The 15,829-nt window shown below is 39.5% G+C and overlaps 1 protein-coding gene across 1 annotated transcript in view; it reads left to right on the plus strand.

Annotated features, from left to right (window-relative positions):
* The window catches only part of NALCN (sodium leak channel, non-selective), a 214,233-nt gene that overhangs the window by 115,746 nt on the left and 82,658 nt on the right, over nucleotides 1-15,829 (plus strand). The window contains exons 12-13 of the mRNA XM_009997938.1: nucleotides 352-543; nucleotides 8,081-8,218. Coding sequence (XP_009996240.1) covers nucleotides 352-543; nucleotides 8,081-8,218 — 330 coding nt within the window. The remainder of the gene's footprint in view (nucleotides 1-351; nucleotides 544-8,080; nucleotides 8,219-15,829) is intronic.

Genomic DNA, 15,829 nt, shown 5'->3' on the forward strand with positions numbered 1-15,829 from the left:
AGGGGGAAAAAAAAAAAAAAAAAAAAAAAAAAAAAAGGGTGTATAAGCCTTACAACACACAGTTATTAAAAGCTAAGAAAAAGACTAATTAACATTTACCTGGTCATTAGGTAGTTGCTGTTAATAGCTAAAACAAAGCTCCAGGCAGGCCAAGAGCATAGACAAAACCTGACAGGTTCCAAGGCTTGTATCCCTACCCTAACACACAACTTGCAGTCTGTTACAAGCAGTAGCAACATGGTATTTACTGGTTTACAAGACTGTAAGTCCCTTGAAGTCTCCAATCCTGTGAAAACGTGTTGATTTATGTAATAAATAATTATAACAACTGTATTTTCTCTTTCTTTGCAGGTTCTTAGGGTAGTTCGACTTATAAAGATTTCTCCTGCTTTGGAGGATTTTGTGTATAAGATATTTGGACCAGGAAAAAAACTTGGCAGTTTGGTGGTGTTTACTGCCAGCCTTTTAATTGTAATGTCAGCAATCAGTTTACAGATGTTTTGCTTTGTGGAAGAACTGGATAGATTTACAACCTTTCCACGGGCAAGTATAAAAAACATCAATTACTTCTTTCTTGTTATCGTTTTCTTATCATTGATTGATATATTGTATTGGTTTTTTTTATTAACAGTCTTTCTTTTAAGAACCATGGAGCAGTTTATCTCCATATACATAGATTAAGGAATTGTGTTTTTTTCTAGTTGTAACAGTCTTCCTGCAGTCCTGCAGTAATAAAGTTTATAATTCTTTGGGTTAGGTGTTCCATTTCTGCTGTTGGGGGAATATAGAGAAATTTTATGTATGCACCCTGATGATGACACAGCAGAGCATATAACTCAGTGGTAGTCTAGCATGCTACAGAAGGAGGATCCATGTGCACTGTCATGAATGTTAGCCACAAAATCTATATAAGGCAGGTCTTCAAATTATTTATACCTTTGTGTTATGAAAGTGGATGCTCTTGATTTGTGCAGGAATTCTTGTTTTACACAGGATTATAAAACTTGCCTGCACTGACAAAGCAAGTGTTTGCCTTTTGGGTATAAATAATGGATATTTATGGACATTGTGTTAATTTGGAACAGAACATTGAAAATCAGTGGAAATTGGAGCTAATGTATTTATTGAAGCACACTGCTCTGAATGAAAATACTGCCATTTCTTTGATAACGGATTAGACTGAGCGTACATGGATTGGTTCCAGTGACAATTTATTTGTTTCTGTCATTCCAGTTTGGTTATCCAATTAAATAACAATGAATAAGGCAGCCTCAAGGGTCATGCGTTTAGCAAACAAAATGGCTAGGCAACAATTCATCATTATCAACATGGACTTGATGTAAGGGAAGCTGGCCATCAAATCTGAGACACAGACACAGAATACCTACCCACAGAGAATAATGTAACACCATGCTTTCTATGTCAGAAAACATGCTTAGAAAAGCAGCTATTAGGAATTTATTATAATTCATTGCTTAATTGATGAAGAAAGCAAAAATAATATAGTTAAGCTTTTCTAATTAAGTCAGACCTATGTCTCTTAAGTTGAGTAATAGTACCACCTTATTGAATGCCCAATTCCCATGTATAACTTAGGAAAAAAACCTGCCAACTGCACATTTGAAATCATCGTGGAATTTGGTTTCAGAAAGATTTTTATTATTCATGCAAAATGGCAATGACAGACCTGAAAGAATTATTGTAGTATCGTTAAAATAAGACAGATTCACAACCACCTGCACATTTTGACTAGATAGATTAGGATAAGTACCTGAAAAAGATCCACTTGCAGTAAAACATTGTCAAGATATATCAAGATGTTAGTAAGGTTTTAAATTACTTTGGGTATTTTGATCTGAAGCCCTTTAGGTCACAATAAGAGTTTCTATTGTACTGAATTTTAACAGATATATAAATATACTAAATACACGTTTGAAAAGTGGGAAAATATTTTCTCCTGTAAATTATAAAGTCATTACAAACAGAAAATATCAAAGCTTGTTTTCTATTTTCTGATTTAAGTTTACAGAAAACAGAAGACCTGTTACTAATGATAAGGGAATGTTCCAGCAATACCGAATTGAAATAATTTTAATAATATTTATGTGATAGCCTGAAGTAAGAATCTCTCCTTGTTTTTTAGTTATTTTTTCTTTGTATACATATTCACCCAGTCATAAATGGTCCAGAAGTATGATTCACGGTGTGTTATTTCTTTCTGAGGTTTACTGATAAAACAGCTCTTAGGAGAGCAATAGAGTCAGTGAAAATTTTCTACTCAAAAATTGTGATTGGCAGTGTCCCTCTAAAGCCTGTCTTCAAGGCAAAGGCTGGAGAATTTCCACTCATGTTGTCTGCTCTGAATAAAGACAGCTGAATCAGTTTACAATAAGAAAAATATAAAATATGCAATTTTGGGTTTGTCTGGAATGTATCATTTTCAAAATATGACTGGAGAGACACTTGCATTATGCAGGAGATTATATGAGATCTGCAGCAGCAGAATATGCTACGATAAATTTTCAGAAGCTTACCCTCAAAGAAAAGCAAACCTAAAATGGCCAGGACTGTTGCTGTGGATTTTTGGAGTTACAGATATAGAGGATAAGCACACTAAAATCTCATGAAAATGGTGGCACTAGAAGCTATATTTTCAGTTTGTACATTAAGGTGCCTCCCACACTGAAAGAGACAAAGCCTAAAATCATTTTGAAACCATAAGTGTTTTATAAGAAGGCACAGTATGGGTTTTGGAACAAGTAGATCTCCTCCTTCCACTAATGCCTCTAAATTGCATGTTTTCACATGGTTTCCTGACAACAGTCAATAGGCAGAAGCTCAGTGTTGCCATGGCTACAAATTTCACCCGTCTTTTGGCCATTGCAACTTCCCAAATGGACTGGCTTTCTCTCTAATACAAAGTAAAAAAAAAAAAAAAAGAAAAAAAAAGAAAAGAAAAAAAAATAGATGTTTACTGTACTGTTTTTAACTGATCTGCCATCTCTATTTTTGCACCTCTTCTGGGGCTGCACATACTGAGCCATGAGAAGGACAAGGGGCAACTGGGCCCACTGAAGAAGGAAGAGGGGGGAGTGTGTATTCAAAAGCATTGGTGTAAAATGGCTGCTAAGAAATTTTAAAATGCACTGTGTGGAAAACAAAACATGTTAATGTCTCTGACTTCCATGCCCCAGTGTCTCTTGGGATTTGTGTTTACTACTTGGCATCTCAAGTTACAAAGCTGGGAATACTGCTCTTCTTTTAAATTGGTCAGCACGAGATGAAAGCCAGGCACAACTGATCTCAGCAGCAGAAATCCCTGTCTTTGGCAAAACCAGGACATCACTCCCTAGCCTTGAGACTGGAGAAAGCTTGAGTTGTGAAATGCTAGTTCAACTTAAGCATCATCCTTTTAAAAAGTTGAACAATGTAGTCTTAATTCTCTGATGTAGTTACAGTCTCAGGACCACTGCCACATTTTTACATGACAGGTACTCTTCTCTTAGGGTGTTAATGAACATGCATGACTGTGTTAGAGAGAAAGGTAAGTTCACACAGGTGGAACAGATTGCAAACATTTCACAGCACTGGCCTTAATCCTGTTAGCTTAATTTGCAGAAGTAATCCCAGTGATTTTAGGACTACTTCTATGAATAAAGCCGTTGGGATTTTGCTCATGATATTTTATGGACAACCAGCAGTTACAAGTACATTCTAACTGTAAGTAGTAATTTGTGTGGAACGACCCCTGTAATAGTTGGGCAAGATATCAGAACTGGCACTTTGGCTTGTATATTCCATTGAACCTTTGCCAATCTTCCACTATAATTAAAAAGGTAGTTTGACTTCCATCATCAAAACAGCTAATTAAGTAATAGGGCATAAATACTCAAAGAAATTGACAGTCTTTTCTATAACATTAATTAATTCAGAAAATCACCATTTGCATAAATCTCTAAGTCTCATCTTCACAGATGTTGATTCTGTCAGCTTGTTGCATTTCAAATTAATTTTAAAATAAACAGTGGGAAGTATACCTTTCAACTAAAAATAACTTGCTTCAGAGGAGAATGCTGGGTGCAAAGCATTTACTCATTGTGCAGTGCAGTATTTTTTAAAACTAATGTTTTGTCATATACTGAACTTTAATGTTTTAATAAAATGTGTTAATTATATAGAAAGGCCATTTTATATAACTATATGCTTTGTGGACATATGTTTTAGATGGAATATTAGAATTTTATGGTGTTAAAGAATGTCTTTTCCAAATTAATCTACTGCTTATAGTGATTAAGGGTCCACTACATAGTATTGGACATGTCTTTATACCTTGAAGGATTCATTAAAATATTTATATTTTAAAATCAATAAAATTTAGTAATTTAGTGTGACTCAAAAGAAAGGGTACTGTACTGGTTCAATTATCCAGTCCCTCAGGTGATTTCAAGCCAGTAGTGGCTTGCATTACTTCATGTGATGCCTACCTTGTGTTTCAGCAAGGAGTGTCACACCAGCCCGGTACAACCACCACTGGCTCCAGAGATGCTTGGAGTGCAGGGAAACAGCAACAGCCTGGTTTAGCTTCATCCCCCTCTCCCAAGGGGAAGCTGGGGAGCAGTGGTGGACACTGACGGGGTGGTTGTCTTTTCCATCTTCGAGCATCACGGGCAGCTATAAGGGTTTCTGGATTTCTTGCATGTTGCATTTATGCTCCTCTAGCTGCAGAAGGCCTCTCTAGAGCTAAAATCTCAATTGTTTCCTTCTGTGCAGATTTTGCATAGGAAGAGACTTGAGCTATTTTACAGAGCTAGATAACATTTGAACATGTTTTGTTAAGGTCTATTTGCAGAACCCTTGTAATGATTTTTTTGTAAGGAATCATAGAATCATAGAACCATTCAGGTTGGAAAAGACCCTTGGGATCACCGAGTCCCACCATCATCCCTGCTCCACAAAGTTCTCCCCTAATCCATATCCACCAACACCACATGCAAACGACCCATAAACACATGCAGGGATGGTGACTCAACCACCTCCCTGGGCAGACTATTCCAGTGTCTGACCACTCCTTCTGTGAAAAAAAATTTCCTAACAGAAAGGAATAACTAACAAGAGCCTGTAGATTTGTGCAGTGTAACAACTCTGCATGTGTGATTATGTGGGGACACAGATTCAAAGGGGCCAGATCTGGGGGAGGTTAAGGGCAAGGTTACTGGCAAGAAAATGCAAGTGGAGGTCAAATTCCAGCCCCCATGTTTGGGCTTTCCTAGCACATGACATAGCAAAGATTTTAGCTGACATAAAGGATTTATGTCAACTAAAATTAAGCCTTAGAGATGTCGTGGGGGCTCCATTCCTGGAGGTGTTCAAGGGGAGGTTGGATGGGGCTCTGAGCAGCCTGTTCTAGTGGCAGGTGTCCCTGCCCATGCAGGGGAGTTGGAACTCGATGATCTTTAAGGTCCCTTCCAACTAAAAAAATTCTGTGATTCTGTGATTTACAGAAAAGTAGTTAAATGCAGTTTTGTCTGCTGCTTCTAGTTTATGCTAGCCATTGTTCTCTGTGGGATCTGTTTGTTCAGATGAAAGGCTGGGACATTACGTTTGGTCAAGATGTTGATGATGTAGAAATTAAAGTCTTTAAATTTAACTTCATATACCAATGTGTGTGATTGCTCACTTGGATGCCTTGGTCTGTTCTTTGTACACCTTAGCTTCACTTCTTGTGAGTGATTTGGGCTTGTGTACTTAATCATCTCTGAAAATTTGATTGGTGTGATTTAGTTCTGAAAAGCATTTGTAAAAATAGCTCTCAAACTCTCTGGTCTTAGCCTAACAGTGTGTGTATGCTTCTGTCTGCTTCAGAGTGCCACAGAACATAGTAGCATTAAAAAAGCGGGCTGGATTCTGATCTGGGTTTTTTCTGAGAGCTCACAGGCAAATTTTTTACACAGCCTTTAGCAGCTAAATGTTTGGGACTCCCTAGCAGAGTAAAAATGTACAGTTTCTCCTCTGAACATGATCTAGAGGCAACATGATTCCTGTTTGTATTGGGAGAAACTGGTTAGAAGAGTACATTGTTTTGTTTTGAAAACTCTGCAAACTGAGTACAAGGTACTATATGATAAGGAGCCCAAGCAAAGTACTTGCCTGTAGTTAATACTAGTAATAGAAAGTTGAAGTCTCCCCCCTCAGTTATTTTTGCCAGCAGCTTTAAAAATGCCTTGGAACGCATTTCATTGTTTTTCAAGCACCTAAGATTATATATATACAGCTATCTATATATCTTCAGCTTTTCCAGCATGCATTTGGGTTTAGGGTAAATTGATGTGAAGGATTCTCCAGGTACTGTTTTGTCATGAGTGTGACAAGAAAAATCCTGTTCTCTTTGTGCCAAGGACATCATTGTGTTAATCTGCTATTGCTGGGGGTGTCAGGCACGCTGAGCATACAGGTAAAATGTCTTATCACTGTGTCAACATTTGGAATTTGTGCAATCCTACTATCTGGAAGCTGCATTTCTAACTCTTTTTTGTTATGTATTAAGCTTAGTAAGACACCAGCTTTGATCCATGCTATTTGGAAAGAGAGTACTTTTGATGTTATGCAAAAGCAAAAGGAGCTAGTGCAACTTTTTCTCACTGAGAAATTTAAGAATCATGGACTCATAAAATGCTTAAGGTTGGAAAGGACCTTAAAGATCATCAGGTTTCAACCCCCCTGCCATGAGCAGGGACAGCTCCCACTAGACCAGATTGTACAAAGCCTCACCCAACCTGGCCTTAAAGACCTCCAGGGATGGGGCTTCCACAACCTCCCTGGGCAACCTATTCCAGCGCCTTTCTACCTTCATGATGATGAATTTCTTCCTGGTATCTGACCTAAATTTCCCCTATTTCAGTTTAAAACCATTACCCCTTGTCTTATCACTGCCCTGTCTGTTGAAAAGCCCCTCCTCAGCTTTCCTGTAGCCCCTTCAGGTGCTGGAAAGCTGCTATAAGGTCTCCCTGGATCCTTCTCTTCTCCCAGCTGAACAGCCCCAACTCCCTCAGCCTGTCTTCATAGCAGAGGTGCTCCAGCCCTTGGATCATCTTCGTGGCCCTTCTCTGGACCCTCTCCAACAGCTCCATGTACTTCCTGTGCTGAGGGCTCCAGAACTGTATGCAGTACTCCAGGTTTGGCCCCACCACAGCAGAGCAGAGCAAAGCAGAGCAGAGGGGCAGAGCCACACTTCACATTGAAACCATAGTCAGACTTCTGTGACTGAGGCAGAGCACAGTCTTCAGTGTCTTTGTATATAATGTACATGTCACCTTGTTCCTGTCAACATGTCAACACTGTTCCTGTTACTTGCCGGTTCGTGTTGAGTTAGATTCTGGTCTGTGGGGTTTAAAAGGTCTAAGACATAGTTCTAGGCTTATCTGGATTAATATATTCCTATCACCAAAGACAATTGGTTGAATCGTTTCCATTATTCCCTCTATTTTTTACATGTAGTGCTGACGTGAAGGGATTTGAAAATGTTACAGGAACAGTTCCACAAAAAATGCTATTTACAAAATGTATGGGGAAGAATCTGACTGAAATGAATGGAAGTACTGAGACCTTTCATTGTATTGGTTAGTGTCATCTGTGGGATGCCTAGGATGCTTTTGCTATTAATATAACATAAATTTATGGTCACATTTTATTACAACACTTTGTTATAGGTGTATATATAGAAAGGTAACACAGAAGAATAAGCATAATGAAAAATTTACAATAAGGTATGACATTCAAAAGAATTATCTCTGATGCTCAGGATATTTATCCTATTTTTTCAGCCCTGGAGGAAACAGAAGAGCTTTTCATACGGTGTAACAGAGCTAGGACTATGCTTGCAAATTGCAGGTTACAGTTCAGCCAAAGGTTAAGCTATTTATTTCTTTAGCTCTGAAAGAGCATTTCACGTGACTTTCAAAAATTGAAATATTAGTATTTAAAAAACAAACCAAAACAGGTATTCTGCTCCATTAAATCGACTTGAGGAATGTGTCAATAAAACCATATTAATATAATTTGTTTGTACTTCTTTTTCTTGCAGGCATTCATGTCGATGTTTCAGATTCTCACACAGGAAGGATGGGTGGATGTCATGGATCAGACCCTGAATGCTGTGGGTCATATGTGGGCACCAGTAGTTGCTATTTATTTTATACTATATCATCTTTTTGCTACTCTGGTAAGTCTTCACTTGCCAATATGCTGTGCTTTTCTTTGTTTTGAACTATTCTCATAGCTTTTGTATTACTTATTTTTCTCTGCTGGTTAAAAGTAATTGTGATGCTTATTTTCAGCATAGAGGGGTTTAGGATTGATTAGTTCTTTGATGTGGCAGAATTTCCCCTTCAGCCATGTGGCATAAGGTGGAGAGCCTTTTTTCTGGTGTGAGGTGTTGTTCTTCATTAGATCCAGGTCACACTGCTAGACTAACAATATAATTGTTAACTGTCTTGTACCTTCACAGTTCTTATGATTGTGGAGTTAAGCAAGTGCTTTTATTTATGATGTAGAAATGGTCTCCTTAGCTTCCATTGCATTCTCTTTCCAGCAGTAATTACAGTGAGAAGTGTAAAATGTCAGGATATAAACTTTAGCTAGAAATCACTACTTTCTTGTTGCCTGGTGCAAAATGAATGTATGGAAACTATATGACATAGTATACCAAGTAAAAAAAAATAGAATGAGAACTAATAAAACCGTTCCTGCATGTGCATGGTGTCACGATCTGTGACCTATTATATCTCCTTATTGGAGTGTATTAACTTATCAGGATTTGCTGAGAGATCCACACGGGTATCGCCTCACACAGAGGATACAGGAACTTATGTCCCGACTTTTTTGAGTGAATAACCTGCTCAGTGCTTACTAATATTTCTAACAACAGCAAGGTTTATTGTGGGGAAAACAGAGCAATTTGGGGCAGGAGGTTCAAAAGGAGTGATTACAACACATTAAACATATATGGGTACACCTTAGTTACACATCTTATTCATCCCCACTCTATTATTATTGGATCCTCTGGGTGGAGAGGTCCCAGAGTTTGGTACGTTTGTACCTCCAATAACAATAATTGGAGTGCCTCATCGTGGGATTGTTCCCACTCCCAATGTCGGTTTTTCTTTAATAAATCATGTAAAGGACGAGCAATGATGGAAAGGTCCGGTATGTGTTTCCTCCAGTACTGCAGGGTGCCAAGAATTTCTTGTAGCTCCTTTTTGTTTGTAGGTGCCTTTATTTCCCCAAGGTGGGATAAGGTATCTGAGGGAACATTCCATGTGCCTCCCTTCCACCTTATTCCCAGAAATTTTACCTCTTGGGATGGGCGTTGCCTCTTCTCCTCAGGGATCTCTATTTGCATACCTGTCAGATGCCCAATTATGGCGTCATAAACCGCCTGCACCTCCTCCTCACTCTGGCCTCCTATCAGTACATCATCGATATACTGATAGACTTTAACTTTGCTGTTATCTTTGATGACAGGTATTTCTTCAAGTTCACGTGCAAGTGCGTGATGGGCCAGTGTGGGTGAGTGCTTGTATCCCTGGGGTAGTCTAGTAAAAGTGTATTGCACACCATCCCAAGTGAAGGCAAAATATTTCTGATCCTCAGGATCAATGGGAATTTGAAAAAACATGTCTTTGACATCAAGAGAGGCAAGCACAGGATGTGCTGCCTCCTGCACCTCCAGTATTATGTCTGCAATATTTGGCACAGCAGCTGTGAGTGTTTCTGTGTTACTATTCAATCTCCGGAAATCAACTGTCATTCTCCACTTTCCATTTGGTTTTCTAACAGGCCAAATTGGCGAGTTAAAGGGAGAATGGCAGGGCACAATAATGCCTTTTTGTCTCAACTCGCTGATTACCTCTTTTATGCCTTCTTTTGCAGCAATTGGGATTGGATATTGCCGCACATTTGTGATACTGCTTTGGGGTAGACGGGGAGCACTTTTTAGCAACCTAACTTGGAGTGTGGGCGTGCCAAAATTCCAAAAACGGCCATTTTCATCTCTCCACGCTCGGCCCATAAGAACATCCATTCCTAATAAATTATAAGGAATGTCGCCCACTATCATCTGGGTCCGAATAGTCTCATCTTCCCCTGGCAATTTCAGGGTTACTTTTGCTGTTTTTTGTAAAGTGGGCTTCCCAAATGCACCACTGACAAATATTGATTTCAGAGACGCATTGATGCCGCATCGGTCAGCTGCATCTGCTCTTAGTGTGGAGATTTGTGCTCCTGTGTCTACCACAAATGTAACAGGATGACATTTTGGTCCAACAGCACATGTGAGTTCCAAGTCCCCATTTTTGTTTTGGACAAGTCTTAATACATTTTGCCAATCTTTTGGAGGACTTGAAGTTTTGGAGCCTGATTGGTTTTGCCAATCTTGTTTGTTTTGTGGGGTGGCCTCCCAGGGTCCACTCAGGGGTTCAGTCGAATTGACTGTATTTGAATTATCACCTTTCCCCTCCCTCTGCTGTCTTTTTGGCAGCTTTTGATTGACAGAGGGAGGGCTATTTAGTTTCCCTGATTGGGTGTTGCAGGCCATGTGTCAATTAGCATTTTGAGGTGATTGTAAGAGTAATTTTGGGCTAAAAGCCCAGGTGGGATACCTTTACGCTTAGCTTCCTCCTTTAGCTGAGCAAAAGGCCCTGTGTCACCCTGTGATGAAGTATTTCCATGCTCGGGGTGTTGGCAATTACGTGTGCTGTTCTTTCGCTGCCTTTTACCATTTTTATTCTGCCACTCACCCCGTGGCTCCCCTTGCTGAGGTGCAGGGCCATGAGATGACAGGGCAGCTATTGCAGCATATGTGAGGTTTTTGTTGTTTACCGGAGACTGTATAGATACCTGTCTGGTGGCAGCAGGCCTCCGGGTCTGTTGTTCCTCGGGCACATAATATGTTCTTAAATAGTTAGTGAGTTCCCGGGCTAGATCTGCCCACGTGTAACCATTTCCTCCTGATGAGGCAATTCTTTCTTTAATGTTAATGGCTACATTTCTCAATGACTGGGGTAGCCCACGAATCAGAATAGTCATTCGTTCCGGATGAATTCTGAGATTGAGAGGGCTTTCCTCATGAGGGACCAGCTCGTGGTTGTATACCAGTTGAATAGCCGCTGCTTTGTGTATGTTGTCCATCAGTGTGGACGAGTCACCTCCCAACATATCAGGTTCACCCCGTGCAAGGGGGTCTGTAAAACCCATGTTGTAAGCAACTCTTTGTGTAATGGTCCATGGATATCTGGGATCTCCTGTAGTTAACAGTATTCCTGATCCCCAGAATCCTGAGGCTTCTTCCTCAGTTAGCATGATGTGGTCTCCCCCTGAAGCAGATACTCGAGTAACATACTCCATATCTGTTTCATAAGGAAGGCGGCTATATTCTTTCTTTAATTGGGCTCTTTCCATTGCTGTGTACATTCTCTCCTTAAACACCACATCTTTTTGTCTGTTCTCACCCTCGCCGTGGTATGTTATATCTGTACGCACGACTGGGCAAAGACGTTTGTGTTCTCTTCCCCTCTCTTCCTCTGAGCTACCAGAAGAGGAGGAAGCATTTTCTGATTTGGTAGCCAGATGCCGAAATTTCTCTTCGATTTTATCCATGATCAGTTTTGTTATCTCACATGTGAGGGACTCCAATCCTCCCTCTGCCTCACTATGCATAGGAGCAGAGGGGTGTGGTGTTGTGTGTTTTGGTATGCTGGCTGCTGCTGGCCCCTTTTGTGTAGTGGGTGTAACCTGAGAACTGGAGGGCACCGCCTCTGGTGGAGCACTTGATGTTGTCACCTTGTCTTGATAGCTGAAAGGCAGCTCCTGGGGGGGTGCTGTTGGTGTTAAGTATGTAGGATTAATGGGAGGAGTTGCTGCCTCCAGGGCAGGAGAGCTGGTTTTGTTTTTTAAATTTACCCTTTGTGGTGGTTTTGCAGGCTTTTTGGAGCAAACTTCTTGTTCATCCTCCTCTGTACACGAGCCTTCAGAATCAGACTCGCTATAGTCTGAGTCTTCAGAATCATCAGATTTGGCCGAATTATTAGATTTTATAGTGGCCAATTCATCACGAAGTTCCTCATTCTCTTTCCAGATTACTGTAGCAAGAGTAAAGAACGTTCGGGTAATAAGGCAATCTGTACTCCACTTTTTTATGTCTTTTTTGAAATATTTTGGAATTTTTATTCCCTCCTCAAGGTCCTGCAAATCCTCCACTAGGTCAGCTAGTTTTCCTTCCTTGTATTTATTGAATACCACAGAAAATAACCGTGGTGAGGGAAAGTAACCATTGGCATTCAGGTATTCCTGAAAAGTGACAACAAAAGGACATTCCTGAAGTTCTTCTTGAACAGTTAACCCGTTTTGAGCCTCCTTGTCTGCAGTGCAAGCAGCACCATTGCTGAATATTGCCCCCATTATTATTTGGTTTTTATTCTTATTAGGAACACAGTAAGCACGGCAAGATACTCCCCAGCGAACGCTTCTGACACCAGCTGCCCCCCCCACACACACACAGAGGGGGTTTCCTGCCGTGTGGAGACACCGTTTTAAGTCAGTTTTGTCGGCTGACTCAAAAGGACATTTCATGTTCGTGTAAGGAAATACCTGGTCCTTCACACATGGCAGTGGGGATTATATCTAAAAAAATATTTTTTTCTGTAGGCATTTTACATTTTTTGTATAAAGAAAAGAGTAAAGAGGACAGTTTTTAAACATCCTATGTCAATAAGTACTTGGTACTGTGTTTTGTGTACCAGCACAGAGAAAATATGACAGTCAGGGTTTGCTCATTATGTATTTTGTGTTCACTTCAGTATTTAATGCATTTATTTCACTTTCTTCATTTCATTTCCTTTCTTTGCTCAGTTACCTACTTATATAAGGTACTTACTGTATTTACAGTCTCCATCAGCTTTCATCTACTTCAGTTACTTTAGAGTATGTCCTGTTTCACTTCTAAAGATGGAATAATGGACAGTAATTGTGGGTGCAGCAGGTTCCTTCACATGGATTGAAGTCTTTACCACTTTATAAAGGACAGTAAAGTACATTTGATGCTCTTAGAGCAGCTTAACTATATTAAAGTATAAGCCAAACAAACATATGTATCAGCAGATATATAAGACATTTAATTGGCTCACAAGGTTCAGAGGAGTCCTTGGGGTCTGAAAAACAACTTTTTATGCTGAAGTGATCTTTAAAACTCCCTGGGAAGTGGGGATAGAAAGCAAAAGGGAAGTGAGTTTTGGCCATGGATTTGACAGCAGTTACTGGTTAGTTAAACTTACTGCTATTTTTCTGATTCTTTGCCAAGAACATTGTCTGAACTGGAATCCATTTTTATCTCTTAGATGAGTATTAACAAGTCCATAAAGTGAATTAGTGTCAGGTTGCCTCTGTGCTAAAAATTCACACCATACTTGAGAAGTAACTTAGATGTAAGAGCAATTTTAGTATTCTGCTTTATGTTTCATGTTTTGAAAGAGTCATGTGGGACTTCTCTGTTTGTTTATTCAAAGCACTTCTCTTGCTAGAAGCAGAGTCACTTTGTGTACACCATCCTCAGTCCTTTTAGAGGGAATTTGCATTTAAGTACACGGTCCTTCCTTTGCTTCATAACTTTTCTTCTCATTCACCTAGGCAAATTTTACATGGATGGAGAAATTCTGCTAAGACAACTTTACAGAATTACCTGGCCTTACAGAGTTATTAGTTTTGGGTTTAAGATCTTACTCAGACCTTGGAAAAGATAAGCTATGTTGGACAGAGTTGTCTGGAGACAGAAGAAGATTAAAGAAAGACTATCGAATTGATAACATCGAATTGATAAAGGAGCACAGAACCAGTTGGGCTGCAAAAAGAAGAGTTCTAAGAATAAACAGCCATCAGTGAATAACAGGAGTGAAGTCAAATAAAGAAATTACTTTCATCAGCCAGAGGAGGGGGAGGATTAGAATTGAGAAGTGATAATTGCAGGCATTTGGCAAAGCAGACTGTAGAGCTTTGGAAAGAAATGAATAGGTTTCACATTAGACTGCAACAAAAAGTTAAAGCTCGAAAAACAAAACCTCTGTTGGAAGTGAGGATCGTTATTACTTGAGATGGCAGTGGAGGAAGTTAAACAAGTTTCCATAAAACTTTTCTTTTGTGGTACATTGTCTTTGGTTCTTCTAAAAAAAAAAATGAAAAGGGACTTAATGGAAGGCTGGATACTTGACACATACCTGTGCATAAAACAGCAAGGCTGTAAGTGGTGATATACTTAATGAGTACGATACTTCTTTTTATTGTGGAACTCCACTTCCTTAACAAAGGAAGTTCCTCCTCTGAGCTGCAAATACTGGACTATCATAGACTGTATAAAGTATCTGAAGGAAAAAAACTGCATAGTGTAAAATCCTGGCAGAATGATAGCAAGACTGCTCATCAGCAATTAGGGATCAAAGTAGTTTGTGCCAGGGATTATGTATTTTATTAGAATTATGTCTTGTTTTGCCATTCAGAAGCCATCTTAATTTTCAGTGCTTGTAGTAGTCAGATCATTGAAAACTGTAGGGTTTTGTTGGAGTATGTGCCTTTTTAAACAGCTGCAGGGAATTCTATGTATTGCTGAAGTCAGATACCTATTAAAAGACCATTTATTTTTCTGAACACTGACATTTTATAAATTTGTATGGAAGAGTCCTTCTGGCATCTTCTGTGCCTTTATAGTTCATGGAGGGAAAGGGCATCCTGCTCTGGAACAAGGTCCAGACAGCCAGATCAGGTGCAAACATCTGTGTTGGAACAGATGAGTTCCAAAAGTCCTTGTCTGGTGTACTGAGCTGTGTAAATTTCATCTTCTGTATAGATGGGGAATATTTTTCAAGTGTGATTGTATGACAGGTAAAGTTATGCTTAATTTACAACATTGATGGGCAGATGTCTGCTCTGACTGTCACTCAGCAGTCCAAGATCCCAGAAATACTTTAGGCCTGTAACTCTTTCAAAATATTAGATTCCTTCTGATATCTCTAGCAAATCAGTGCTTGCCTGTGGGAGCTCTGTATGTTTGAGGCTATTTCCCTTGAACCTCAGAGACTAAATCCTTGGCAGTTGCTGGCAGCTGTAAAGCTACCTATATACAAATTTACTGCCTTAAAATGTAAAATGTCTGAGAATAAGTGCTGAATGGTTATATCCTCTCTCTCCTGCTTCCTTGCTTTCCTAGGCCTTTCTCCTCAGCTGTGTCAGTCACATTTGCAGCTTCTTTGGCCTCTGCTTGGTACCTCTACACAAGAAAAACATCATAATCTGATATAAAATTTCCACCCCCCCCAGGATTCTTCCTTCTAGGGGCATATCTACACAATATTTAATGTCTAGTAAATGAAAGTACATGAATTTCCTATACTGTGGCTCACAATGCATGCAAATAATGAGGTGGCTCACTTTTCATTCAAAATGGAGTTAGCTACTTGGCACAGAGGCACTCTGAGCATTAAGCAAGTCCGTAAAGCAAATCGGTGTTAGCCTCTGTGCTAAAAATTCACACCTTAATTGAGAAGCACCTGAGTTTTAGGCACTTTCAGGATTTCGCTTTGTGTTTCTTTTTCATTATTTGTTATCAATTTAATTTTCTGTGAAATACATTTTGATGGGTATATCGTTAAACATGCATAATGCACTGGTGATAAAAACCTGGAATTCAAAATTTTAGAATTCATATACTAATTGTATGGTAAGCTAAAAAACAATTTACTACTTGCAAAATGCAGCGGGCATGTAATAGCAGGTGAAATCAGTTCAGCAG

Source organism: Chaetura pelagica, unplaced genomic scaffold (assembly GCF_000747805.2).
Source record: "Chaetura pelagica isolate M959 unplaced genomic scaffold, ChaPel_1.0 scaffold123, whole genome shotgun sequence".
NCBI lineage: Eukaryota > Metazoa > Chordata > Aves > Apodiformes > Apodidae > Chaetura > Chaetura pelagica.